Below are 25,658 nucleotides of genomic sequence, written 5' to 3'. Positions count from 1 at the left end.
GGCAAAGATATTTACAACCCTAGATGCTAAGGATAGATACTGGCAAGTGAGTTTGATGAAAGCGGCAGTTTCCTGACTACATTTTAGATGCCATTTGGGAGGTACAGATGATTGTACGTGCTGCTTGGCATTTCTACTGCTCAGGAAAGAGTATCTACACTGATGGCATGGGATAGTCAACGATCTTGCAGGAGTGGAAACGATTGTGGATGATCTGCTAGTCTGTGGATATGACAATATGACGGAAGAAGCCGTAGCAAACCATGATCATAATCTAGTGAGACTGCTAGAGAGAGCTCGATAGGCAAACCTGAAGCTGATTAGAAGAAAGTGCAACTGAAGACAACTAAGTCAAGTACATAGGTCATGTACTGACGGTGAAAGGAGTTTGCCCTGATCCTCATAAGGTGAGAGCTGTAGTAGAGATGCAGGAACCAACAGATGTGAAGGTGGTGCAATGATTTGTTGGATTTGTGAACTACCTAGCAAGGTTCTTGCCCAATTTGTCATCAGAATGTCAATCTCTACGCAAGCTCAATGCAAAGGATGTCTGATGGTATTGGGGCACAGAACAGGCAGCTTTCACTTGCAACAAACATTTAGTGACAGCAATGCCAGTGCTGAGGTACTGTGATATTAATAATGAGGTCACCCTGCAGTGAGATGCCAACGAGGTCAGACTTGGAGCAACCCTCATGCAGCAAGGACAACCAGCTGTGTTTGCATCCAGAGTGTTATCGCAAACTGAATGGTGCTACGCACAGATTGGGAAAGAGTGCCAGGCTATTGTCTTTGCTTGAGTATTTTAATCAGTACCTGTTTGGGAGAGACAAAGTGATGGTAGAGTCTGATCACAAGTCACTTCAAAACATCTTTCTCAAAACACTTCTTTCTGCTCCAAAGCATGTGCAAAAGATGTTACTTCGTTTGCAGTGATATCATTTGGAAGTGAAGCGCAAGCAGGGGAAGTAGATGTATATCGCCGACATGCTGTCAAGAGTTGCATTCCGTTTGAAGAAAGTTGCTGCTGCTAGCACTGAGTGTGAAATCTTCCAGATTCAATGAAAAGCAACAGCAGCACATGCTGTGGAAGCCATCAGCCCAGCAGAAACATTGAATCTGACAGACCAGCGTCTTGCTCAGATCAAACAAACTACACAACCAGATGCACCTCTCCAAGTGCTGCAGGAAGTCGTGATGAAAAGATAGCCAGAAACCATCAAGGACATACTTATTACAATGAGAGTATTGAGCATACAGGGATGAAGTGATTGCCCAAGATGGCATCTCGTACAAAGGTGTCAACATCCCTAAGGAGATGAGGAAAGAGATGCTGAAGCCATCAAGCAATCGAGTCTAGTCTGAGGAAGTGTTCTAGTGGCCAAACATGGGCAATGAGATAAGAGGAACATATCAGTTAGTGCAATGTTTGTAGTGAACATTAAGCTAAGCAAGCAAAAGAACTGCTCATGATTCATGACATCCCAGACAGACTGTGTATGATGCTTGGAATAGACCTCTTCTCTCTTTTAGAACTGACTATCTCGTCACCATCAAATACTATTTGGACTAGTAGTCAGACAAGCTGACATCAACAGCTACCAGTGAGATCATAGAATTCTTGAAAGCACACTTTAGTCGTTGTGGCATTCCTGACATTGTGATGAGCGACAATGGCCCTTAGTTCACGAGTGAAGAATTCAGGCATTTCATAAATGAATCGAGGTGATTCAACACTACATATCATCTGTGCACTATTCTCAGTCAAATGGAAAGGCTGAGGCAGCAGTGAAAATTGCCAAAGGGATCAATGATAAATCAAGTAGATCCAGCACAGATGTGTACAAGGCAGTCCTAGAGTGGAAACACAAACCATGGAAAGTAGTCAAGCTGAGTGATCAATGTCATGCTACATTCAAACTACTCTTCCAATAGCTAAAATACTATGAAAGCTGGAAGTAGTAATATGAGTGAGTGACGTGAAACGGTAGTCAGCGAAATTTCACTTTGTTAAAGCTGCCAAATCATTGCCAGAACTGAGAATTGGAGAGCCGGTCAGAGTGCAAATATTTAGCGCACTCAACAAAAGTCAGCCCACTTAGCAACTTCAAACCTGTGTAGAGAAGTTGTCACCTCAGTCAGTGAAAATGAATAACCAGATATAGTTGTAACTGCAGACATATACATGCACTGGAGAAGCTGCTCTTTCAAAGCAGACAGCTGATGAGGAAGATGTAGGTTCACCAACTGCACAGGGAACTGAACTACCATAAGTCCCAGAGGTCAGCCATTCCCCAACAAAGGCAAGGGATCAGCAGCAACAATTACCAAAGCAGCGAAATTCCCCGGAGAGGTAACATCATCACAAAAATGAGCAGACACCAGACGACCAGCCAATAACAAACCACATGTGTACCATTAGAAGACCGGAATGCTTGAAAGATTGTGTGTGCGATGCATGCGTAAGGACAAACAAAAGTAGGTCGGACTAAAATTAGCTGTTTTCTGTACATGACTATTTTCATTGTAGACCACGTATGTCTGACTTGCAACTGCAAATGATAGTGTATACAGGTTTTTTTTTCATTTTATGAAAGGGGAGGTGTTTGAAGAAATGCCTTTGTGCAATGTGGCCATAGGCTTGTCATAGCCATGTGACCTCTGATGCCATCCTTGGACTTGAGAGCAAAAGCCACCAAAAGCTTGAAACAGTGTTGAATTTTTCATTGACCTTAGGATGCCTATGTACAGGAATTAGACTCTGGTTAACTGCACCTACATAGCAAAATAATTCATTACATGGTGTACACTCCTATAAATAGTTTACCGTTTAATACACCATTGAGTAATATCTTGGGAGATCTATATACAGCTATATATGTGCTTTCTGATAATTTTTCTGTGGTGGTGCTACTAACTTAAATGCATGTTTTAATTTTTACATTGGGTGCCTGCAGCCATGAGTGTAGCTGAATTAGTTAAGACACGATCCTTTGTGGTTGAGTCTTTCATTTCTTGGATGGTGCTTGTGTGAAATAAGCCCATTGTTCTCTCCGTAATACTCCTAATTCAAACCTTTTATGTGAGTCAACTCGACCAAAAGAAAGAAAAAGTTAATTGTGACTGTTAGTTTTAAGAGATGCTGCTGTTAAAAGAATTAGTAAAATAAGTTTATTGTACTTTTTTCCCCATTGTTAAACAGTTAGGTGCTAAGAAGGCTGGTTTAGGGGCGCAGAAAGTGACTAGCCGCAGCTTCAATGAAATTGATAAACAGGCTCAGGCTGCTGATCGGATGAAAGAACAAGAAGATTTGAACAACAGGAAGAAGTTTGAGAAGGACGAATCAATGTATGTAAATTTTCTTTCTATATCAATGTGATTACAACACGACAGGCTTTAAAAATATGCATTTATGTAGTGCCTCTCATGGCCACAGGCCGTCTGAAAGTGTTTAGGAAACACAATAGCTAATTTGTGCACAGTAGACTCCCAAAACAAATGTGGTAATGATTAGATAATCTGTTTTAAGTGATTTTGATTGAGACACAAATATTAGCCAGGACACAAGGAGTAGTTCCCCTGCATCTTCGAAGCAGTGCCATAGGATCTTTTATGTCCACCGAAGAGGGTGGATGGGGCCTTGGTATAATGTCTTATCTAAAAGACAGCACCTCCAAAGTGCAACATTCCTTCAATACCCTGTGGACTGGGAAAATAGGTTAAAAGGTAAGATGGTAGAGAGGCAGTGGCAGATGTTTAAGGAGATATTTCGGAACTCTAAACAAAGACATATTCCATAGAGATAGAAAGACTGTGAGAAGGATGCAACACCTGTGGCAATCTACAGAAGTTAAGGATAGTATCAAATTGAAAGAAAAGATGTCCAATACAGCAAAGATTAGCTGCAGGCCAGAAGTTTCGGATATTTTGGAAACCAACAAAGGATGATTAAAAAATAAAGCAGAGAAATTAGACTGAGAGTAAACTAGAAAGAAATACCAAAATAGGCAGTAAAATCGTTTCCAAATATATAAAAAAGTAATTGCTAATGTAAGCATTGGCCTCTTAGAGGATAAGACTGGGGATTAATAATGGGAAACAAGGAAATGACAGAAACTTTGAACAAGTATTTTGTATCTGTCTTCACTGTAGAAGGCACAAAAAGCATCCCAAGAATAGAAAATGAAGGGGCAAAGGGGATGAAGGAACTTAAAACAATCACTATCACTGGAGAAAAAGTATTAGAAAACTAATGGGACTAAGACTGACAAGTGTCCTGGACCTGATGGCCTGCATCCTAGGGTTTTAAAGGAAGTGGCTGCAGACATGGGGACATAGGACTTAGGAGCAGGAGTAGGTTACTCGGTCTTTCGAGCCTGTTCCACCAATCAGTAAAATCATGGCTATCTGGTTGTGGTATTGTAGTAATTATAGTTTTAGGAAATGTTGGACTGTAGCTTTAAGAATAATCTTGCGTTGTAAGATCGCACGATCTCTAAACCAATGTGATAGGGGGAACCTCTACAGAGGAGAGTTCTTCTTGAGTTATGGAGATTGATGTACGCGTGTAGTTGCTGCTGCTGCCTGGTAAATAAAGTTAAATGTTTCCACTAAGAAAAGTTGTCTGAAGATCAACTCTATATCAAACTGGTGACGAGATATATCAGATTCGGTGCTGTACCTTGCCCAGTGATTGTGAGTATCTAAATTCGTTTAAAAAAAAACAAAGATATACTCATCCAAAATGCCACAGTTCGTCAGAATCGATCCCTTTGAGCCAGCCACAGATTGGTCTCAGTATATAGAACATCTTGCGTTCTTCTTTCAAGCACATGAAAGAAACGAGGAGAGCAATCCTCCTGAGTACTTGTGGGAGCAAAACCTACAGTTTAATTCGAAGCTTGATGGCCCCCAGTGCCCTAGGTTCACTCTACAGGGTGGCGTTCTTCTTTAGTTATGGAGTTTGATGTACACGTGTAGTTGCTGCTGCTGTCTTGTAGTTAAAGTTAAATGTTTCCACCAAGAAAAGCCCCAGGTTCAAAGACTTTCAGTGAATTAGTAGACCTCATTAAGGGATATTGTCAACTCAAGCCCTCAGTCACAATGCAGTGGTTCAGGTTCAATTCACGAAATAGAGCCCCGGGTGAGACAATCGCTACCTACGTGGCAAAATTAAAACAACTAACGGAATATTATGATTTTGGTGAAACCCTGAATGACAGGCTCAGAGATTGTTTAGTATGTGGTGTGTAGGAAGACACTATTCAGCGAAGGTTTCTGGCTGAAGTGAATCTTAATTTTAAGAAAGTGTTAGAAATAGCGCTGGCGATGAAAAGCGCTGTAAGGGATTCACAAACAATTCAAGGGGCACAAAATGGTGCCATTCACCCAGTCGGGCAGGAGCAGTCAGCCAAAAGTGGCACGAAAAACTAGGACTCTGCCACGAAGCAGGAAACAGCATCCGCTAACTGAAAAATGAGAGGAAACCGCTTAGGAGCTAAATTGAAAAATAACTTTCAGCGACATGGCAACAATCAATCTTCTAACGATTGGCAATTTAAAAAATGTATAATGTTATTTTTGTCATAAGTGGACACATAATGGGACAGTGCAAAGTGAGATTTAAACAGGCTTCCAAACAACAAACTGAAGAACCATTTGGCAGAGAAGACGCAGCAATGTTCAGGTTTCCAGGAGGAAGCCAACAGATGTAAGAAGGAGATAGAAGAGCTGAAGAATCAGCTGAATGAAGCTAAAGAGGCTTTGAAAGCAAAGGTCGTAGAACTTTCCAAAATGTGAGCAGATAATGAAGTCTTGGGTAGCTCAGCTAATGAACTAAAACAAGTTGAGATTGCATCTGAGACACGCCTGGCCAACGGTGAAGTCAAAAAAAAGGCAGAGACTAAGTTCTGTGGATGAAAAGAAGAAGATGCCTAGAAAGAAGATGCAGAATTACTGATGAGGCACCGTCTTCAGACAAGACTGACCCTAATACTTCCCAATTTGGAAGGGAAGTTGGAGAGAAGTCAAGGGAGTCAAAAAGTGACTCATGATTTGCATAGTCGTGAGAGACAATTCGCAATAAGATAAAAGCACAATACTGCGGATGCTGGAAATCGGAAGCAAAAACAAAAATTGCTGGAAAAACTCAGCAGGTCTGACAGCATCCGTGGAGAGAAAGACAGAGTTAACATTTCAAGTCCGTGTTATGTTAACTCTGTCTTTCTCTCCACAGATGCTGACAGACCTGCTGCGTTTTTCCAACAATTTTTGTTTTTGTGTTGTTAGAGACAATTCACTGTTGGAGATGCAGTATATGTAAAGAATTTTGGTGGAGGACTGAAGTGGTTACCTGGTAAAGTAAATTCAGTGACTGGACCATTGTCATACCACGTGGAAGTGGAGGGCTGGATCACCTGTAAGCATGAGGATCATTCAGGAAAAAGAGGGAGACCCCAACAAGATATTGTTCCATCTGTAACCATTGCTGAACCAGTGGTCCAGGTTGCTCAACCAAGGACAGACATGGCCGATGTCTCTGTCAGAGTCAAAGACACTGAACTGCATGTGTCTAATGAGGTACCTGATAATGTAATTCCAGAGAATGTGTTTACTTCAGAAGAATCTGAAGTAGTAGAGCTGTGACATTCCATATGAATCAGGAAACCACATGAAAGACTGAACTTGTAATTTCATGACCTTTATAAATATTGTAATGTCATGAAATAAATATCCTTGTAAATACAAAATGTACAGAAAATTTAAAGGGGGACGAATGTAGTAATTATAGTTTTGGGAAATGTTGGACTGTAGCTTTAAGAATGATCCTGTGATGTAAGATCACATGATCTGTGTAAACCAATGTATTAGCAGCAGGGAACCTCAACAGGGTGGCGTTCTTCTTTAGTTATGGAGTTTGATGTACATGTGTAGTTGCTGCTGCTGTCTTGTAATTAAAGTTAAATGTTTCCACCAAGAAAAGTTGTCTGAAGATCAACTCTATAATTGGTCTCAACTCTACTTTTCTGCCTGCTTCCCACTATAACCATTGACTCCTTCGTCCATAAAAATTTAACTCCGCCTTGAATAAATTTAATGACACAGCCTCCACTGCTTTCTAGGGAAGAGAATTCCACATACTAACAACCCTCAGAGAAAAAATTCCTCCTTTCACTTAAAAGGGAGGATCCTTATGCTAGATACCTAGTTCTAGTCTTTCCCACAAGAGGAAACATCTTCCTGGTAGCCAGCCTATCAAATCTCCTCAGGATCTTTTATATTTCAATAAGATCACCTCTCATACTTAACTCCAATGGATATAGGCAAACCTGTTCAACTTTCCTTCATAAGGTAAGCACTTCATCTTAGGAATGAGTTGAGCGAACCTCCTCTGAACTGCTAACGCAATTATATCATCTTTCTCAGTTGGAGACTGAAATTCCAGATGTAGTCTCACCAAGGGCCTGTACAACTGCAGTAAAACTTCCCTACTTTTATATTCCATTCCCCTTGCAGTAAATACCAACGTTCCATTTGCCTTCCTAATCACTTGCTGTACCTGCATTCTAACTTTTCGTGATTCATGTACCATAGTGGATGCATTGGTTGTAATCTTCCAAAACTCTTATTCTGGAAAAGTCCCAGCAGATTGGAAAACCACAAATGTAACACCTCTATTCAAGAAAGGAGGGAGACAGAAAGCTGACAGCTATGGTCCAGTTAACCTAACATCTGTCATTGGGAAAATGCTAGAATCCATTATTACGGAACTAATAGCAGGACATTTAGAAAAATAGAATACCCTGTATAATCAGACAGAGTCAACATGGCTTTATGTGTTTGACAAATATATTAGAGTCCTTTGAGGATGTAACACACAAGATGGATAAAGGGGAAGCCAGTAGATGTATATTTGGATTTCCAAAAGCCATTTTTTAAGATGCCGCATAAAAAGTTACTGCACAAGATAAGAACTTGTGGTGTTGGGGTAATATATTAGCATGGAAAGAGGATTGGCTAACTAACAGGAAACAGTTGCGATAAATGTGCCATTTTCAGGTTGGCAAACTATAACTAGTAAAGTACTGCGGGGATCAGTGGTGCCGTCTCAGCTATTTACAATCTATATTAATGACTTGGGTGAAGGGACCTAGTGTATTGTAGCCAAATTTGCTTATAAAGATAGGCATGAAAGCAAGTTGTGAGGAGGACACATAGATTCTGTGACGGGATAGAGACAGGTTAATTGAGTGGGCAAAGGTTTAGGTGGTATATAATGTGGGAAAATGACGTTGTCCACTTTGGTGGGAAGCATAGAAAAACGGAATATTATTTAAATAGAGAGAGACTGTAGAATGCTGTGGCACAGAGGGACCTAGGTGTCCTTGTGCACGAATCACAAAAAGTTAGCATGTAGGCAAAATTAGGAAGGTAAATGGAATATTGCCTTTTATTGAAAGGGGGAAGTGGCGAAATCTTGCTACAACTGTACGGCAATGGTGAGACCGCACCTACAGTATTGTGTACAGTTTTGGTCTCCTTATTGAAGGAGGGATATACTTGCATTGGAAGCCGTTCTGAGAAGGTTCATGGTTCCTGGGATGAAGGGTTGTCTTATCAGGAAAGGTTGAGCAGGTTGGTTCTATACTCATTGGAGTTTAGAAGAATGAAAGGTGACTTTATTAAAACATATAAGATTCTGACGGGGGCTTGACAGGGTAAATGCTGAGAGGATGTTTCCCCTTGTGGGAGAATCTAGAACAGCTTAAAAATAAGGGTCTCCCATCTAAGACTGAAATCAGGAGGAATTTCACCTTTTGAGGGCTGCTAATCTTTGGAATTCTCTTCCCCAGAGAGCAGTGAAGGCTGGATCAATGAATATATTCAAGGCTAAACTGGACAGATTTTTGATCTACAAGGGAGTAAAGGATTATGGGTGCCAGCAGGAAAGTGGAGTTAAGGCCACAATCCAATTGTCCATGATCTTATTAAATGGCAGAGCAGACTTGAGGGGCTGAATGGCCTACTCCTATTTCAAATGATCTTAAGAAGTAAAGAAACAAAAGATAGGCCCAGAGTAGATGTAAATGGTAAAATAATGAATAGCTACCAAAACTAATATGAGAAAATCAAGGTTAATACAGATACGTGCAAAGAAAAGGGGAGAAAATTAGCAGGGGAGGGGTGGTTGGTGCAGGCAGAGATTGTGATCTAAAATTATTGAACTCTTTGATTCCAGAAGGCTGTAAAGTGCCTAATCGAAAGATGAGCTGCTGTTCCTTGAGCTTGCATTGAGCTTCATTGGAACAGTGTAGTAAGCCAAGGACAGAGACGTCAGTATGAGAGCACGGTGGAGAATTAAACCGACAAACGACCGGCAGCACGGGGCCATGTGACTGAACAGCGTTCCACAAAGTGATCACCCAATCTGTGTTGGTCTCCCCAATGTAGAGATATTGTGAGCAACAAATACAGTAGACTGAATTAAAAGAGGTATATGTAGATCACCTGGAAGGAGTGACCTTGAATGGTGAGGAGAGAGGAGGTAAAGGAGTAGGTGCTACATCTCCTGCGCTTAAATGAAAAGTTGCCTTGGGAAGGAGACAGGGTGTTGGGGGTGATAAAGAAATAGACTAAGGTGTTGCAGAGTGAATAGTCCCTTTCAAATACTTAAAGGTCGTCTTGTCGTGTCCATGGACAGTCTATACATGGCCCAGCCAGAACTGGACACGTTTTTGCGCCTTGTTGAATTCGGCAAGATCTGCGACAGTGCAGGGTTCCCCTAGCGGTAGGCATTTTGCAGGAGATGTTGCATAGTCTGTGGCTCAGTTCCACATTCACAAGTTGTCGGGCTGGTTGTATATCCCCATTTGCTTAGTGACACCTTTGAATGACCTACACCAGTCCTAAGTCTGTTAAGGCACTTCCAGGTTACCCAGTTGCAATTAGCTCCTGGGGGAAGGCTTTCATCCGGTAGAATTTCCATCGCTGGGGGTTGTTCGAGACTGGCGAGCCGGTCTTTCCACAAGGCGATGCGGGCTTCAGATGGGGTTGATTGTAATGGAACAACACTGTTCATGAAGCTCTTCCTTGACTTTAAGCAGCTGGGTGTAGGTGTATGACCATGTAGAGGGTGCCTCTCATCTGATGTTTGACGGAGTTGCTCTTTCTTGCTGGCTACTGTTCTTCTTATATCAGGGGGAGCGATACCCGCCAGGATATATAGGCTGTTGGTGTTTGTTGGTTTTAAGCAACCTGTGATAAATCGGCAGCTTGCATTCAGAACAGCATCCATCTTCTTAGCATGAGTAGATCTTTCCCATGCAGGGCAGGCGTATTCGGCAGTGGAATAGCAAAGAGCAAGTGCACTGGTTCGCAGTGTTTTCGAGCTTGCTCCCCATTTTGTGTTAGTGAGCTTATTCAGGATGTTGTTTCGTGCGCTCACTTTTGCCTTTGTCTTTTCGATGTGGTTCTTGAAGGTGAAGCATCTGTCAAGGGTGACTCCTAAGTAGATAGGGTTGCTCGCAATGCGTCAGTGTTGCTCCACACCAGGTTACTTTAAGCTGGCGTTTGGCTTCACGGTTTCTGAGGTGGAATGCACAAACTTGTATCTTTGATGGGTTTGCGCGAAGGTAGTTTTCTTCATAGTAGGATGTTAGTCCCTCCAAGGCCTCAGAAAGCGTTTTCTCCACAGTGTTAAAATCAGTGCTTTGGGCAGTGACACACAAGTCATCAGCATGTATAAAACGGCGTGTGACACCGTCTATAGGTTGGTCATTCGTGTAGATGTTGTACAGCAGCGCTGCAAGCACGCTTCCCTGAGGAAGGCCATTCTTTTAAATACGCCACCTGCTGCGCTTCCTACCTAGTTCAACATAGAACCAGCGATTCTGAAGCATGCATCTTAAAGGTGAGGGGAAGGGAAGATGTGTGGTGGTGGCATCACTCTGGACCTGGTTGGGAATTGCAGAGAATGATCCATTGAATACAGAGGTTGGTGGGATGGAAAGTGAGAACAAGAAGAACGTGGGAGGAGCAGGGAGTGAGAGAAGTGCAGGAAATAGGGCAGACAAGGCCGAGGGCCCTGTCAGCCACGGGGGTCGGGTGGGTGGGTGTTGGGATCCTTGGTTGAGGGAAAAGGAAGAAATATCAGAGGCGCTGGTATGAAAGGTTGAACAAATGCACAGAGACAGAGAAACTGGGAGAATAGAGTGGAATGTTTCCAGGGCACAGGGTGTAATGGAATGTAGTCAAGGTAGCTGTGGGAGATGGTGAGCCTATAATGAATGCAAATGGAGACAGAGAAGTTGAGGAAGGACAGGGAAGAGTTAGAGATGGGCCATGATCAAAATTGATAATGGAGTAAAATATACTTAAAACAGGCTGAACTTACAATAAGTGAATAGGTCTAAATGGAAATTTAAGTCCTTTAATTTAAAAAAGCATTCGAGTCTGTGAACTTGCCATTGTTCACATTCTGAATTCTCAATTCAATTACAGAATTCTTGTCAATATCTTACTCCTTTGTGCTACAACTTGTTTAGATATCCAATTGCTGAAAAAAGTCCTATTTTATTAGTATTTACATTCTTAAAATAACTGAAGGTCTATTTTACAAAAGCAGCAGTATTGCATTGTATTATAGGTGAAAGAATGGTGTGATAGGACAGTAAAGTCAGCAAACTGAAGTAGTTTAGTCAGACATTTTTGAAATGGGGACATGACTTAGGGGTCCTAATGTAATTTGCTGATAGTTTTCCAAAGAAATATTCTTCCACTCTAGTATGTCTTATCTCAGTTGTATTTTAGTTTTATGTCAGAGCAGTGTGGTGTTTCACACTGCTTTTATCAGTTTGGTATTTCTTGTGTATAGTGGCATTTGAGCCATCATAAGAAAAGGGAATACTGTGGAAGTGGCTTTTAACAGCCCAAAATTAATCCCACTGACTTCTTTCCCTGGAGCTCTGTAACTACTTTTAGCATCAAAGATTTATTTATTTTCCCTTAAAATATATAGCAAAAGATTCCACGCTCCTACCACTCTTTAAGAAGTTTCCCGGAACTCAATCCTTGCTATTATCTAAACATTTTCATTCAGTAGTCCCTTACGCTAACACTGCAATCACAGGTTATGCCCTTCTTTATCCCCCATGTTGAAACGCTTTATAATAAGTAAAACTATAGTAAGCAGGTTACATGGTTGAAAGGAAGAAAGCTGTGGATTGGAGGAAGCGATCAGTGGACTGGTCAGGCGGGCAGAAAAGTGGCAAATGGACTTCAATCTGGAGAAGAGTGAGGTAATGCATTTGGGGAGGGAGAAGTGTGAGGTAATGCATTTGGGGAGGGGAAACAAGGCAAGGGAATGCACAATAAATGGTAGGTTACTGATGTTGACGGTGTTGGCTGCTCAGACCACCTGGAGATGCTGGAAGACCGATGCTTCTTTGCTGATTCTTGTGTGGATATCGATCTCCGCATCATCCTCCCTGGAGATGTTGCTTCCTAGATAGGGAAAGTGGTCAATGTTCTTGATGTTCTGTTGCCCGATGGTGATGTGGGGGCTTTATTGCCGGCCAGTCATCATTGTCTTGGTCTTCTGACAGCTGATGCATAGACCAACCTTGGCACTGCTACTCTCAAGACTAATGGCCATGTATTGGAGTGCATGTGATTTTCAGCAAGGTGATGTCATCCAGGTCCATCAACCGGCAGTATACTACAGAACCCCAAATAGTGAAAGGGAGATAGAAGATCAAATATGTAGGCGAATTTCTGCTTGTAAGAACAAGAGGGCAATAATAGTAGGAGACTTCAACTATCCTAATATCAACTGGGATTCAAACAATACAAGGGGCACTGAGGGAGAAAAATTCATGCAGTGTGTCCAGGAAAATTTTTTCAACCAATTAGTGACAAATCCAACGAAAGGAGATGCAATTCTAGACCTAGACTTGGGGAACGAAGAAGGACAAATAGGTGAAGTGACAGTTGGCGACCATATCGGGGACAGTGATCACAAATCAGTTAGATTTAGCATTACCATGGAAAAAGACAGAGATAAGGCAGGAGTAAAAGCCTTGAACTGAGGGAAGACAAATTTTGCAGAAATGAGAAGGGACTTAGTTGAGGTGGACTGGACAGCACTGCTGGAGGATAAAACAATGGAAAACCAGTGGGAAGCACTAAAAAGCGAGATCCTAATTGTACAAAGTAGACATGTCCCCTACAAAAATAAGAGTGGTACTGCCAAATCTAGACCTCTCTGGTTGTCTAGAGGAATGCAGGGGAAGATCAAACAGAAAAAGAAAGTGCACGATAGGCACAAAGAACTGCAGATAGCCTAGATGAATATAGGAATTGCCGGGACGAAATAAAAAAGGAAATAAGGAAATCAAAGAGAGGGCATGAAAAAAGATTAGCAAGTAAAGTTAAAGATAACCCAAAGATGTTTTACCAAAACAGTAATGCTAAAAACTTAGTTAAGGAAAAAGTGGGACCTATCAGAGATGAAGATGGAAACTTGTGTGTAGATGCAGAGGCTGTGGGAAGGGTTTTGAATGAATATTTTGTCTCCGTGTTTACAAAGGAAAGGGAGGATGTAGATATAGTAGTCTAGGAGGAACACTGCGAGATATTGGACAGGATAGTCCTAAAGAAAGAGGAAGTACTCGAAGGGTTGAAATCCTTGAAAGTTGATAAGTCACCAGGGCCAGATGGATTGTTTCCGAGGCTGCTGAAGGAAGTCAGGGAGGAGATAGCAGATGCTCTGAGGATGATTTTCCAGTCTTCACTAGATACAGGGGAGGTACCGGAGGACTGGAGAAATGCAAACGTGGTTCCATTGTTTAAAAAGGATCAAAGGAAATGCCAAACAATTATAGGCCACTTCGTCTTACATCAGTGTTGAGCAAATTAGTAGAATCAATCCTGAGAGACAGGATTAACTGTCATGTGGAAAGGCATGGACTAGTCAGGGACGGTCAACATGGATTTGTTAAAGGAAGGTCTTGCCTCACAAATTTGATTGATTTCTTTGAGGAAGTGACAAGAAGGGTTAATGAAGGTAGTGCAGTGGATGTTGTGTACATGGATTTTAGCAAGGCATTTGACAAGGTCCCACATGAGAGATTGGTCAGGAAAGTAAAAGCCCATGGGATTCAGGGTAATATGGCAAACTGGATAAAAGGTTGACTTTGTAACAGGAAACAAAGGGTAATGGTCGATGGATGCCCTTGCAAATGGAAAGTTGTCTTAAGTGGTGTCCCACAGGGCTCGGTGTTGGGACCCTTACTGTTTGTGTTATACATTAACGAATTGGACATGAACGTGGTGGGCACGATTGGGAAATTTGCAGATGACAAAGATTGGCTGAGTAGTGGATAGTGTAGAGGATAGCCATAATCTGCAAAACGATATAGATGGATTGGTGGAGTGGGCGATAAAGTGGCAGATGGATTTTAACATAGAGAAGTGTGAGGTCATACATTTAGGGAGGTCAAACAGTTACAGGGATTACAAAATAAATGGGAATATACAAAGAGGGGCAGATGAAGTGAGAGATCTTGGCGTACAAATACACAGGTCCCTGAAGGCAGCAGTTCAAGTAGGCAAGGTGGTAAAGAAGGCAAATGGAATGCTCTCCTTCATTGGCAGAGGTATAGAATATAAAAGTATGGACATAATGTTGGAATTGTATAAAACACTGGGGAGGCCACAACTCATTGTGTGCAGTTCTGGTCACAACATTACAGGAAGGACGTAATAGCTCTGGAGAGAGTGCAGAGGAGGTTTACAAGAATGTTGCCAGGGTTAGAAAAATGTAGCTACGAGGAGAGATTGGATAGGTTGTGGTTATTTTCCTTAGAACAAAGAAGGCTGAGAGGTGACTTGATTGAGGTGTACAAAATTATGAGGGGAATAGATAGAGTGGGCAGGATAAAATTGTTTCTCTTGATGGAGAATTCTAGAACCAGGGGACATAGATTCAAGTTAAGTGGCAGAAGGTGTAGGGGGGACATGAGGTACAGCTTTTTTACGCAGAGGATAGTGTGTGTCTGGAATTCGCTGCCCAAGTTCGTGGTAGAGGCAGAAACTTTAAACTCTTTTAAAAAGTACCTGGATCTGCACCTTAAGTACTGTAAGCTGCAGGGCTATGGGCCGGGTGCAGGAAGGTGGGATTAGAAAGGGCACCTGGGTGTCCTCGGGCTGGCATGGACAAGATGGGCCGAATGGCCTCCTGTGCTGTAACTTTTCTATGGTTCTATAGTGTTACCACGGGGTACCAAAGTCTGTGTGATCATATTAGAGAGGATAGAAAGGAGATTGACAATGGATGTTGCCATGAATGGAGAATTTTAGCTATGAGGAGAGATTGGATAGGCTGTGGTGGTTTTCTTTGCATCAAAGGAGGCTGAGGGATAATTAATTGAGGTGTATATAATTATTGATGTAATAAAATTATGGTGACTTGACCCAACCTGACTACTTCCTCCTGACCCGAATACCCATTTTACTTACTCACTTATCCACTGCACCTCAGCCAGCTACCCATTCACACACTCACCCACCCACTCGCCCATTCAATATTCAAAGACGGGACCTTCAAACTTGCCATATGGCAGGTAGTGCCATAAAAAGGGGGCATGTCCTGACTTCCCCCGACTCTACTATAATCTGACAGAGTTCCCCAAGGGTCACTGCATTGCCCAATTCTTTGACAGCTAGGATCGGAAGACCCCAGAAGAAATGCACAACTGCTTCAAGTTGGGGGAATTTAAGAGCTCAGCAGCAATCTTCTTATTGTCACTGCTTGGAAGATTTGGGCCATTAAAACATTAAAACCCTGTAAGTTTAAATACTGTGCATTGCTAAATTACTATATTTGTAAACGAAATAACTTTAAATAAATTTTAAAATATAAAAGTTATTCTCACTATTTGTATTTAGGAGAGAGGCTTGCCGCCACCTCGCCTGCTCTTGCAGACCACCGACCCTCCCACTTGTCACTTCTCTCTCCCGAACCCTCACTGTGAGCGAGGACTCGGCAGATGAGCAGTAAGAGACACGAAGAAACCCACGGAGTAACAGCAGCTTTGAAATGCAGGGTCATGGTGGTAACTTGCAAGCTGGAGAAACACTAAACAGATGGGCCAGTAGTGGAAGGGCCGAGAGTGAGCAGGAGATTTGGGGAGTGAAAGAAGCCACTCCAAAATGGTGCCATTCTGATCAAGCAACCCTACATTGAACTTGGCACAGAACGACAGGAATGCAAATCCACAATGAAAAACATGAATATTGGCCCCATTTAACAATACAACATGGAATCAGAACGACTTAAAACGGGGAAGCTTAATGTATTGTGAAAGTAAACTGTGCAGTAATCTGTTAAACTTGACATATCATTGGATTGAGATTGTCAGCAAGCAGCATTGGATATCCTCACACTGTCTGCAGGCCATTTGTCTTTGGTGTTGGGATATGAATAAAGAAACAACCCCACAAAGCTTCAAGAGACCAACATGTCTCCAGACAAGGAGTTTGTCATTTACAGTATTGTGTTATATCAGAGGTTGTGTCTGACTGAGACCTCCTAAGACAATTTTGTTAATTGTTCTGAAGAAGTGAGATAACAAGGCCATCTCTTAGTTCAATTATAATTTTGAATATTGCGTGGGTTTTTTAAGCTAACTAGCTTACATATATTGTATAATTAATTGTGTTCATTTTCTCATTCTAGAATTTCGCGTAATGTGGATTTTCTTTGTTGCATTGAAATTGATTCTCAAGTGTTGAGCTGGTTAAATGTGTTTTCAAAGTAGAAAACGTAAGCAAATTTTCTATTACAGAGTTTCATCTCTTCGGCTTGCATACCAAGACCTGGAAATACAAAGAAAAAAGGAAGATGAGAAATTGAGAAAAATGGAAGGCAAAAAGAAGGAGCAAGCAGAGCGACTGGGCATGGGCTTCAGCAGCAGAGCGTAAGCAACTTATATTACAACATTGCTTATTGGGGAGGAAGGAGGTAAAGGGTAGCAAAGTGGAAAGAACATTTAAATTAGATGACATAGTAAGTTTGAACTGAATTACTGAACAATAAAATGTGAACTTGCGTGGAAAACCCAGAACTTCTGCTATTCAGCTAAGAGAAGAGCTTTTCTCATGGGGACGGACAGTCATAGGGCAAGAGAAATTGAAAGGTGCACCACAATGGGTTACTCGCATGTATCTTGCAGTGTGAGATCCAAGAGCATTAGACACCTAATGGCATCACTTGTCTACCCCTAGCCAGTAGGAATGGTGCTTGAGATGGGCAAGAACAAAATGGGGAGCAATGAGAATTTGTAAATAAGAAAAACTAATTATTGCCTTGCTTCCAAGGAGTGTTTGTTTGGCCTTGCACAAGAAGGTTTTCTTTATACCCACAATAACAAGTATAAAGAAGAAAACTGTGGTCAGAGTTTCTATTAAAATCTAAGCTTCAGTCGATGCCTTCTATTTGATTTCAAATAAAGCAAGCCACTACCATGTTTTGATTTAAAACAACAATTGGCCATGACCTTACTGAATGGCAGAGCAGGCTCAAGGGGCCACATGGCCTACTCCTTCTATTTCTTATGTTCTTGTATTCTTATTAACTGACATGAAACACTTGTGTGGTACTTTTCTTCAGACATGATCGAAGGCCTAACCTGTGAAATATTTGGTCTATTTACAAAGCAGCATTGTTGCTTTATTTTACCCAGCGGTGCTCCAAATTAACAATTCATTTTTTCAGGTAGTTCTAGTAATATAGTTCAAATGTCCTTTTACATTGCACCCATTTTCACTAAGGCATACTGGGTTAATAGCATATTAATAACTACATTACTAGTTTAAACTAAATATAAAATTGTTTCGTTACTTGGACTTCTGAAGCACAGTTTTGAGTCATCGATTTGTCGTAAAAACCCATCTCCTTCACTAATGTCCTTTTAGGGAAGGAAATCTGCCATCCTTACTTGGCCTGACCTACATGTGACCCCAGACCCACAACAATGTGGTTGACTCTTTAACTGTCCTCTGAAATGGCCTAGCATGCCACTCAGTTTAAGGACAATTCAGGATGGGCAACAAATGCTGGCCTTGCCAGCAACGCCCACGCCCCATGAAAGAGTATTTTTTTTTAAAAAGTGAAAGCTGCCAATGTAAATGTGTCATGCTGTAATTACACTCTCCAGCTATTGGAGATTTGTGGCACCTCACTTTTGTTCCTCTAAGTTCCTCGGCCTGCAGTGCTGGGAAAATCCTATTCTCGAACCAACTTTATTTCTCTGTTTCCCGAATGTACCATCAGTTTTGATATTTAACTGTAAGTATCAAATATGAAATAACAAGGGCAGAACATATGACTTTTAAGGAAGAACTAAATTACATCTGGCCGTTCTGCTCCAGTCGCCCCGGCCCCCTCATTCAAGATTAAAACCGAGGACTGGAAAATCTCAGCAGTCTTGGCAGCATCTGTGCAGAGAGAAACCGAGTTAACGTTTTGAGCCGCATATGACTTCTTTGAAACTGAAGGGAGGTAGAAATATGATGGGTTTGAGGCTGTTGAGAGGGAGGGGGCAAAAGGCAAGGTCTGGGATAGGTTATCTGGGATGGTTAGAGGGCGGGAGAGATTCAATAAAGATGTCATGGAACAAAGGCAAAAGGAGTGGTAATGGATGTAGTAAAGAAACAAAACATTGGTCCATAGTGAGTGTTAATGGCAGAATAATGAACAGCTCTGTCTGAAAGCAAAAACATGAAAACAAGATGCAAACTGGCATTTAGTGAGAGAGAATCAAAATGAAGGATAGAGTTCATGGTCTGAAGTTGCTGAAATCAGTGTTGAGTACAGAAGCCTAAGTGGAAGTTGAGGGGCTGTTCCTCAAACTTGTGTTGAGCTTCACTGGAACTGTGTAGCAAGTTGAGCACAGAAATGTGAGCATGAGAGCAAGGTGGTGAATTAAAATGGCAAGCAATCCAGAAGCTCAGGGTCATGCTTGGGGACTGAGTGGAGGTGTTTCCAGTCTGCCTTTGGTCTCCCAGTCTGCCTTTGGTGTCTCCAATGTAGAGGAAACCGCATTATGAGCAGTGTATACAGTATATTAAATTGGAAAAAGTACAAGTAAATTGCTGCTTCACCTGGAAGTGTTTGGGGCCTTGGGGCAGTGAAGAGAGATGTTACGCTGCCTGCGATTATTTGGGAAGATGTTGGGAGTGATATAGGAATGGACTGGGGTGTCATGGAGGGAACAGTCCCTTTGGAATGCTGACAGGGGAAGAGAGGGGAAGTTGTGTTTGGTGGTGGCAGAAATGACGGAGGATGATCCTTTGTGGAAGCTAGTGAGGTGAAAATGAGGACAAGAGGAACCCAGTTCAGGGAGGGAAGGGAAGAGGTAAGAGTCTGAGATTGGCTGAAGACTTCCTTTGTTTTTGGCTTTCTATGTGGCGATTGAGTAATGTTGCAATTTTGCCAATATCCTATACTCTAAATTAAACATGATGATGGGGAGAGTTTTTTTTTGCAATGTATTTCAATTATGTTTGCAAAAGGTTTTGTGCCTGAATCTAGGTGTTAATTTTTTCTTAACATTTTGAAATTGCCCATCTGTTCTTGTCAGTAAGGTGCTAAATGCAATAAAATAGAGCTTTGTGTTGTGCCATCTTATAATGTTCTGCTTTTTCTCACTTTTATTCCTTGTAGTGGAGTTTCCCATTCTGTATTATCAGATATGCAAACTATAGAACAAGAGACACCCACTATTGCAAAATCTTCCAGGAAAAAATATGATGAAGATGAAGAACCTACATTTACTACTTCCCATTCCAGGTGATTGAAGTGTCTTCCTATGCTTGACCCTGAAGAAAAGTGTGTCACAATGTATTGTGTGGGGGGAAAAATACATGTGGTGACCAGAAAGATTAAATTTAAAAAATGTATTAGGGCTGCCAGTGCTACTGGTTATTTCCTCAGAAGAACACTGAAGGATGCAAGAACCAGGAGCACTAATCAGCTCTATTAGCAATGTAAATCATTGAATGGGTGCAAAAGGTTTTCCTGAATAATTCATAGTTTTGTAAACTTTGTTCCTTTTGAGCATTGGAACATTTCAGTCACAGAATAAACAACAAAACTCAATTGTCTCTGTGTGTTACAGAATTGAATTTGGTTGAGAGAACATAGGGAAGTGACCTTGTGCCATGTTTGCTAATGCTATTCTGAGAGAGACCTTTCAACACTGATCAGTTCTCCCTCTGGTGAGAATTTCTCAGTTGCCTAACTCAGTAGTATACAATTTCAAAGCGGCATTGATACAAACTAGGAAACAGGTGGCCTGTCTGCATGCCTTGTCTTTGTAGTTTGTGATGCACGGACACTTGAGAAGGGGGATGAAATAAAAACTTGAGAGCCTTGCTGTTCAGGAAACAAGCAGGAAACAAGGATTGAAAGACATGAACACTATCTTCAATCAGCTGGCCAGTTGGGTTTATTTTCATGCAATTCTGGTAGCCTGCACCCTCTTATAACTCCCCTACCTGCTTTCTCTTTTGTTGAAGTTGGTATGACAGCTGTTTGGTATGGTAGTTGGAGCTATATCATTTATCGCTGGATTTTGGTTACAGTTGATGCACTACCCTAATTACTTTTGAAAAGCAAAATAACAACAAAATGAAATAAAAACAGAAAATGCTGGAAATACCCAGCAGGTCAGGGAGCATCAGAGTTTGTTTCATGTCAATGACCTTTTATCAGAACTGGAAACAGTAAGAAATGGAATACATTTTAAGCAAGTGGAAAAGAGTGGGGAAAAGGACCAAAAGAAAGGCCTGTGATAGGATGGAAGACAGAAGAGATTAAACGACAAGATTTGATGGTGCAAGGCCAAAGAGAGTGGTAACGGGACAAATAAACAAAAGGTGGGTCAAGGAGGTGTGAATGGCAGAAGAATGAACACCTGCCAACTGAAAGCAAGAACGAGCAACATGAGAGTAAAACCAAAACCTGTAAAGAAAAACAAAATTGTCGTCTTTTGTTTTTGTGACATATCGTGGCATTTACGGCAGAAGCAGCTACTCTATTCTAACAATCCAAATGCGTTTGACCTGATTGGCTTCAGTGGCACACTCTTGGGCTTGGGGAATTCTAGAAGTGCACAGTGATTGTGAATTTGCATCTTTATGTGTAAGTGAGATGACATTTTGTATAACTTGTTGATGTAAATCCAAGTCCCTCCACGTTATTACAGAGCAGGACACAAGCAGAATTTGTAAAGTGCATAATAAAACGTGACTTTTGAATTTGGTGGATTACTCCTAACCTAACATAATAAGACTTCTAGTGATGCATGCCAAGTGTTGAGACTGCAGTAGACTTCCATACTAACTGCCTACAATAGCAGGGGAGCTTGGTTTGGGGAGAGTGGAATTTTTTCTGATCCTTGCCTTGCATGGAACTGATATTTTTTTCCAAGTTTTGATTTTTTTTTTAATGGTTATTTCTGTAAGTTATACTTTTGGTCAGCCACCTTGGACTTGCCGATCTGAAATCCAGCTGAGTAAGCCTTGTTTTCACCATTGCCTCCACTATCAATAGAAATAATATTGCACAGAGTATTTTAAGGTACCTGAGTGAAATCATTTGCTTAATCAGTACTATGCAAACAGCTTGGGGAAATAATGAAATCAAGAATATATTATTTATATTCTCATTGACAATGTCAATACAGTTAATGAACAGAGGTAATCTCCATAGTTGTGGTTATCTTAGTTGTATAATTTATATTAGAATAGAAAATATAACATTAGTTTTCTATAACTTGAGTGAATCTACATCAAGTGAATTTACTTACAAATATACTAGCATTCTGCCCAAATATAATTCTATGACAGCAACTTTTTATATAGCACCTACATCATAATAAAACACCCTAAGGTACTTCACAGAAACATTATAAAACAAAATATGACACCAAGCCACACAAGACTTTTAAGAACTTGTTCATGGGATGTGGGTGTCTCTGGCTAGGCCAGCATTTATTGCCCATCCCTGATTGCCCTTGAGAAGGTGGTGGTGAGCTGCTTTTTTGAACCACTGCAACTCATGTGTTGTAGGAACACACACAGTGTTGTTAGGGAGTTCCAGGGTTTTGACCCAGTGACAGTGAAGGAACTATATTGTCATTCGAAGTCAAGATGGTATGTGACTTGGAGGAGAACATGCAGATGGTGGTATTCCCATCCATTTGTTGCCCTTGTCATTCTAGGTGGTAGAGGTCACAGGTTTGGAAGGTGCTGTCAAAGGAGCCTTAGTGAGTTGCTGCAAGTGCATCGTGTAGATGGTGCACACTGCTGTCACTGTGTGTCGATAGTGCAGGGAGTGAATGTTGAAGGTGGCTGATGAGGTGCCAATCAAACGGGCTGCTTTGTCTTGGATGTTCTCGAGCTCCTTGAGTATTGTTGGACTTACCTTCATCCAGTCAAGTGTAAAGCTTTCCATCACACTCCTGACTTGTGCCTTGCAGATGGTGAACTGGCTTTGGGGAGTCAGGAGGTGAGTTACTCTGCAGAATTCCAAGCTCCTGACGTGTTGTTGTAGCCACACTATTTGTATGGCTGGTCCGGTTAAGTTTCTGGTCAATGGTAACCCTCAGGATGTTGATAGTGTGGGATTCAGCGATGGTAATGAATGTCATGGGGCGATGGTTGGATTCTCCCTTCTTGGAGATGGTCACTGCCTGACGCTTGTGGCGCGAATGTTACTTGCCACTTACCAGCCTAAGGCTGAACGTTGCCCAGGCCTTGCTGCATATGGACACGTGACTCCTCGATACTGAAGCAGTCTGAGTCGCGAATGGTGCTGAACATTGTTCAGTCATCTGCGAACAACCCCACTACTGACCTTATGAAGGAGAAGGTCATTGATGAAACAGTTGAAGATGATTAGGCCTCAGATACTACCCTGAGGAACTCCTGCAGAGAGACTGAGATGATTGACCTCCAACACCACAGCCATCATCCTTTGTGCTAAGCGTGACTCCAACTGGTGGAGAGCTTTCCCCCTGATTTCCATTGACTTCAGTTTTGCTAGGATTACTTGATGCCACATTTGGTGCCTTGATGTCAAGGGCAGTGACTCACCTCCCCTCTAGAGTTCAGCTCTTTTGTTCATGTTTGGACCAAGGCTGTAATGAGGTCAGGAACTGAGTGGCCCTGGCGGAATGGAAACTGAGCGTCAGTGAGCCAGTTATTGCTGAGTAAGCACTGCTTGATAGCACTATCGAATACACTTTCCATCAACTTTGCTGATGATGGGGCGGTAATTGGCCGGGTTGGTTTGTCCTGCCTCTGGACAATTTTCCACATTGCCAGGTAGATGGCACTGTTGTAGCTGTACTGGAACAGCTTGGCTAGGGGCATAGCTAGTTCTAGAGCACAAGTCTTCAGTACCATTGCCAGAATATTGTCAGGGCCCATAGCCTTTGCAGCATCCAGTGCCTTCAGCTATTTCTTGATATCAAGTGGAATGAATTGAATTGGCTGAAGACTGGCATCTGTGATGCTGGGGACCTCAGGAGGAGGCTGAGATGGATCACTCAGCACTTCTGGCTGAAGATGGCTGCAACTGCTCCAGCCTTGTCTTTTGCACTAATGTACTGGGCTCCCCCTTCATTGAGGACGGGGTTATTTGTGGTGCTCTACTCCAGTTAGTTGTTTAATTGCCACCACCATTCATGACTCTGTGGCAGGGACTGCAGAACCTAGATCTAACCTATTGGTTGTGGAATATTAGGACAGATGACCAAAAGCTTGGTCAAAGAGGTAGGTTTTAAAGATAAAAGCAAAATACTGCAGATGCTGGAAATCTGAAACAAGAACAGAAAATGCTGCAAAAACTCAGCAGGTCTAAAAGCATCTGTGGAGAGAAAGACGGTTAATGTTTCAAGTCCATAGGATGAAGAGTCATACGAACTCGAAACGTTAATTCTGTCTTTCTCTCCATAGATGCTGTCAGACCTGAGTTTTTCCAGCATTTTAGGGTTTAAAGATTGTGGTAAAGGAAGAAAGCGAGGTGGAGAGGCAGAGAGCTTAGGGAAGGAATTCCAGAGCTTAAGGCTGAGGCAGCCAAAACCACATCCACTAATGAATGATTTTAAAATCAGGGATGCGCACGGGGACAGAATTCAAAGGGTGCGATAACTCAGGAGATTGAAGGGCAGCAGGAGATTAAAGAGACAGGGAATGTGATTTAATTGCCCATTTATCTTTTTGCACTGGAGCCTTTGGATTTTCCAGTCCCAGCTCCAGGGACAAACAGGTTGGGAAGGCCAGGCAGCGAAGCATAACTACAGAGGAGCCACACCCCTTTTTAAAAATGAACTTGAGGCACACCCCTTAAGGCTTATCTTCAGTTCATTGACTTGCAGAGTTTTTAAAGGTCCCTGTCAAACCCTGACATTGCCCAACCTCCCCCTGCTGAAAATGTTCAGCCCCTCCCTCAGCACCCCATCTGCCTCACCCAACAATATTCACTCTCCCCATATCCTCTCAGAATGCTCACACAGCTCTCCCTCACCCACCCCCCATGCCACCCCCACAACTCCATCTTCACCCCAAACATTGCTTAATACCCCCTTGTTGGGGCGGGGGTGATCATTGTTGAAGTGGGTGGTGAGTACTGTTGATGTGGGGGTGAGCATTGTCAGGGGATGTGGGTGAGCATTGTTTGGAGGTGGTGTGAGAATTGTTAAGTGGGTATCACAGTGTCTTTACAGCGCAGAAGGTCATCATTCGGCCCATCAAATCTGCACTCTACTTAGTTCTGCTCCCCTTCCTTATCCCCGTAACCTTGCACATTCTCTTTTTTCAGGTAGCAATCCAATTCCCTTTTGAATACCTCGATCGATCCTGCCTCCGCTACCCTTTTCAGGAAGTTTGTTTCAAACTCCAACCACCTTATGGGTGAAAATTTTTTTACCTGCATCCTTTTGCTAATTATTTTGAATCTTTACCCTCTAGTTCTTGATGTTCTCTTGAGTGGGAGCAGTTTCTCACTATTTACCCTGTCCATACCCCATAGGATCTTGAATATCTCTATCAAGTCTCCTCTCAGCTGCCTTTTCTCCAAAGAAAACAGTCCCAACCTCTCAAATCTATGCTCCAACAGTTCTTCATCCCAGGAATCATTCGTCTGAGTGTCCTCTGTACTCTCTCCAATGCCTTCACATCCTTTCTCAAGTATGGTGCCCAGAACTGGACACGGTACTCCAGATGAGGCCTAACTGTCTTATACAAGCTCAACATGACCTCCTTACTCTTGTACTCAATGCCCCTATTAATAAAGCCTAAGATACTATATGCTTTATTAACTGCTCTCTCAACATGACCTGCGATCCTCAATGACCAATGTACATATACACTGAGGTCCCTCTGTTCCTGCACCTCCTTCAGAGGCTCTTACTTTATTTTACACTGTCTCACCATATTTTTCCTGCCAAAACAAATCACCTCACACTTCTCTGCATTGAACTTCATCTGCCACTTGTTTGCCCAATCCACCAACATGTCTATGCCCTTTTGAAGTTCAAGTCTATCCCCATCACAGTTGACAACATTTCCAAGCTTTGTATCATCTGCAAATT

At 42.1% G+C, this 25,658-nt stretch overlaps 1 protein-coding gene across 2 annotated transcripts in view; it reads left to right on the top strand.

Moving 5' to 3' along the window:
- Window positions 1–25,658, top strand: part of LOC144696660 (ADP-ribosylation factor GTPase-activating protein 3-like) — a 93,579-nt gene that overhangs the window by 49,915 nt on the left and 18,006 nt on the right. For both annotated transcript variants that reach the window (XM_078568219.1, XM_078568217.1), the window contains 3 exons: window positions 3,203–3,348; window positions 16,845–16,976; window positions 19,724–19,849. In XM_078568219.1, the coding sequence (XP_078424345.1) occupies window positions 3,203–3,348; window positions 16,845–16,976; window positions 19,724–19,849 (404 nt within the window). The remainder of the gene's footprint in view (window positions 1–3,202; window positions 3,349–16,844; window positions 16,977–19,723; window positions 19,850–25,658) is intronic.

The sequence above is a fragment of the Cetorhinus maximus genome, chromosome 22 (assembly GCF_964194155.1).
Source record: "Cetorhinus maximus chromosome 22, sCetMax3.hap1.1, whole genome shotgun sequence".
Lineage (NCBI taxonomy): Eukaryota > Metazoa > Chordata > Chondrichthyes > Lamniformes > Cetorhinidae > Cetorhinus > Cetorhinus maximus.
Note: the sequence above shows the minus strand (reverse complement) of the source record. Positions and strands in the feature narration are given on the sequence as shown.